At 45.1% G+C, this 3,612-nt stretch overlaps 1 protein-coding gene across 1 annotated transcript; it reads left to right on the plus strand.

Moving 5' to 3' along the window:
• Window positions 1–313: 313 nt before the first annotated feature.
• On the plus strand, window positions 314–1,249 carry LOC138420095 (olfactory receptor 4D10-like). Its single transcript, XM_069553243.1, has one exon. The coding sequence runs from the start codon at window positions 314–316 to the stop codon at window positions 1,247–1,249; it is 936 nt and encodes a 311-aa protein (XP_069409344.1).
• The last annotated feature ends 2,363 nt before the right edge of the window (window positions 1,250–3,612 follow it).

The raw sequence follows: 3,612 nt of genomic DNA on the forward strand, positions 1-3,612 counted from the left end.
TAAAAACAAAATAAATAAAAATAGGCTGTATATATAAATGTCACTAACTCAACACAAGCTTTTATTCTTTCCAAAAATAGTTTTATAGGAAAAGAATTATTGAATGGTTTTTCAGGTGATGATTTCATTGCACCACCATACTGATGACGATATTACAAACCTGGACAATTCAGTAATTCAGCACATTGCAGAGGCTGCAGCCGGATGAAGAACGCCTGATTACACTGATAGTGTGCAAGAGGAAAACAAAGTTAGTAGCTGAGCACTTTCATGGGACATAGCTTCGAATAAAACAGGAAAAGAGGATGCGTCCATGGAGCTGGGAAACGGCACACGGGTGAAAGAATTTATTTTCCTCGGCCTGACCCAGAATCAAGAACTGAGCGTGGTCCTGTTTCTCTTCCTCCTTTTCGTGTACGTCACCACTCTGCTGGGAAACCTCCTCATCATGGTCACGGTGACCTGGGACTCTCGCCTTCACACCCCCATGTACTTCTTGCTCCGGAATTTATCTGTTGCCGACATCTGCTTTTCCTCCATCACCACCCCCAAGGTCTTGGTGGACCTTCTGGTCCAGAGAAAAGCCATCTCCTTCAATGGCTGCTTCACCCAGATGTTTTTCTTTCATCTTATTGGAGGGGTGGATGTAGCTTCTTTGTCGGTGATGGCCTTTGACCGCTACGTGGCCATCACTAGGCCCCTGCACTACGTGACCGTCATGAGCCGGGGACGGTGCACTGCCCTCATCGTGGCCTCCTGGGCGGGGGGCTTCGTCCACTCAATCGTGCAGATCGCCCTGCTGCTCCCCCTCCCCTTCTGCGGACCCAACATCCTGGACACTTTCTACTGCGACGTTCCCCAGGTCCTCACACTCGCCTGCATGGACATCTTTGTCCTTGAGCTCCTGATGATTTCCAACAGCGGACTGCTCACCACCCTGTGGTTCATCTTCCTCCTTCTATCATACATGGTCATATTATTACTAATAAGGTCTCAGGCCGGGGAGGGGAAGGGGAAAGCCGTCTCCACCTGCACCGCCCACATCACGGTGGTCACCCTTCACTTCGTGCCGTGCATCTACGTCTATGCCCGGCCCTTCTCCGCCCTCCCCACCGATAAGGCCATCTCCGTGACCTTCACCGTCATCTCCCCTCTGCTGAACCCCCTGATCTACACCCTGAGGAATCAGGAGATGAAGGCAGCCATGCAGAGACTGAGGGGAAGACTCGGGCCTTCTGACAGAGAATAGAAAATCTCCCAACTCCTCAGTACCAAAAAGTCCTTCTATTATTTTCCTCATAGATTCTTACTCATATACTCAAATACATTGTCCAAGAACCCAGTGCCTTTACTAAGTAATCCTTTCTTTTCCTATTTAAGTCAATAAGTTGCTGATAGCTCAAGCTTCTGGTCAGAAAAGTACTCAGACATCTTGGTGGGCTAGATCACTGATGCTCTTCTATACACTACCTACATTTCATTTCGTAATATTTATACCCATGGCTTCCAATCTTGAAAATGTTGCTTCTAAAATTAAATATTCGACTTCCCTTGTGGTCCAGTGGTTGAGAGCCTACCTACCAAAGCAGCGGACATGGGTTCCACCTCTGGTTCAGGAAGATTTCCACATGCCTCAGAGCAGCTAAGCCTGTGGACCACAACTACCAAAGTCTGCATGCCTAGAGCCTGTGCTCCCCCAGAAGAGACGCCACCACAAGGAGAAGCCTGCATAGAGCTTATGCTCCCCCAGAAGAGATGCCGCCACGAGGAGAAGCCTGCCTAGAGCCTGTGCTCCCCCAGAAGAGACGCCACCACGAGAAGAAGCCTGCTCACTCAGCTGGAGTCAGCCCCACTAGATGCAACTAGAGAAAGCCTGTACACAGCAATGAAAACCCAGTGCAGCCAAGAATCAATTAATTAATTAAATCAGATTTTTTAAAGCTATAAAATTTTTAATTAAATATACTTACTAAACGACTGCTGAATGTGTTCATTTTCTTGGACAATATATGCAACCTTCAGTTCAGTTGAGGTCAGTCGCTCAGTCGTGTCCAACTCTTTGTGACCCCATGGGCTGCAGCACGCCAGGCCTCCCTGTCCATCACCAGCTTCCAGAGTTTACTCAAACTCCTGTCCATCGAGTCAGTGATGCCATCCTACCATCTCATCCTCTGTCATCCCCTTCTCTCCCACCCTCAATCTTTCCCAGCATCATTGGATATGCCACGTTAGATTTATATTATGTGTGTGTGTGTGTGTAGCAAACTTCCTATCAGCATTTAGTTGATATAAATAGTAAAAATTTAAACAGATTTCACGCATCAAAGAAGAAACAGAAGGAAAACTGCTAGCAAATGTATATGGATTTGTGCAACTTCTCTCTCTCTCTCTCTGTCTCTCTGTCTCTCTGTCTCTCTCTCTCTCTCTCTCTCTCTCACTGGGCTGTGAACTTCTCATGGAGAAAGGTTATGCTTCACTTCCTTGCACAGCAACAAAAACATACTACCACTTCAACAAAAACTTATTGAATTAATGTGAGAATCCGGAGTGAACATTGTCTTTTTTAAACTTATTTATTTTAATTGGAGGCTAATTACTTTACAATATTGTAGTGGTTTTTGCCATACATTGACAGGAGTCTGCCATGGGTGTACATGTGTTCCGCATCCTGAATCCCCCCTCACCTCACTCCCCATCCCATCCCTCACGGTCATCCCAGGGCACCAGCCCTGAGCACCCTGTCTCATGCATCAACTTGAACTGGTGATCTATTTCACATATGATAATATACATGATTCAATGCTATTTTCTGAAATTATCCCACCCTTGCCTTCTCCCACTGAGTCCAAAAGTCTGTTCTTTACATCTGTGTCTCTTTTGCTGTCTTGCATATAGGGTCATCATTGCCATCTTTCTAAATTCCATATATATGCGTTAGTATACTGCATCACTGTTTTTTGTTCTGACTTACTTCACTCTGTATAATAGGCTCCAGTTTCATCCACCTCATTAGAATGGATTCAAATGTATTCTTTTTAATGGCTGAGTAATATTCCATTGTGTATATGTACCACTGCTTTCTTATCCATTCGTCTGCTGACAGACAGACAGGTTGCTTCCATGTCCTGGCTGTTATAAACTGTGCTGTGATAAACATATACACGTGTCTCTTTCAATTCTGCTTTCCTCAGTGTGTATGCCCAGCAGTGGTTCCAAATAGGAAAAGGAGTACGTCAAGGCTGTATATTGTCACCCTGCTTATTTAACTTCTATGCAGAGTACATCATGAGAAACGCTGGACTGGAAGAAACACAAGCTGGAATCAAGATTGCCAGGAGAAATTTCAATAACCTCAGATAGGTAAAACACCACCCTTATGGCAGAAAGTGAAGAAGAGCTAAATAGCCTGTTGATGAAAGTGAAAGAGGAGAGTGAAAAAGTTGGCTTAAAGCTCAACATTCAGAAAACGAAGATCATGGCATCCAGTCCCATTACTTCATGGGAAATAGATGGGGAAACAGTAGAAACAGTGTCAGACTTTATGTTTGGGGGGCTCCAAAATCAGTGCAGATGGTGACTGCAGCCATGAAATTAAAAGACGCTTACTTCTTG

The sequence above is a fragment of the Ovis canadensis genome, chromosome 15 (genome assembly GCF_042477335.2).
Source record: "Ovis canadensis isolate MfBH-ARS-UI-01 breed Bighorn chromosome 15, ARS-UI_OviCan_v2, whole genome shotgun sequence".
NCBI classification, from domain to species: domain Eukaryota; kingdom Metazoa; phylum Chordata; class Mammalia; order Artiodactyla; family Bovidae; genus Ovis; species Ovis canadensis.

Coding starts and splice junctions, on each gene's coding strand:
- LOC138420095 (XM_069553243.1), top strand. CDS start 314: ATGGAGCTGGGAAACGGCACACGGGTGAAAGAATTTATTTTCCTCGGC.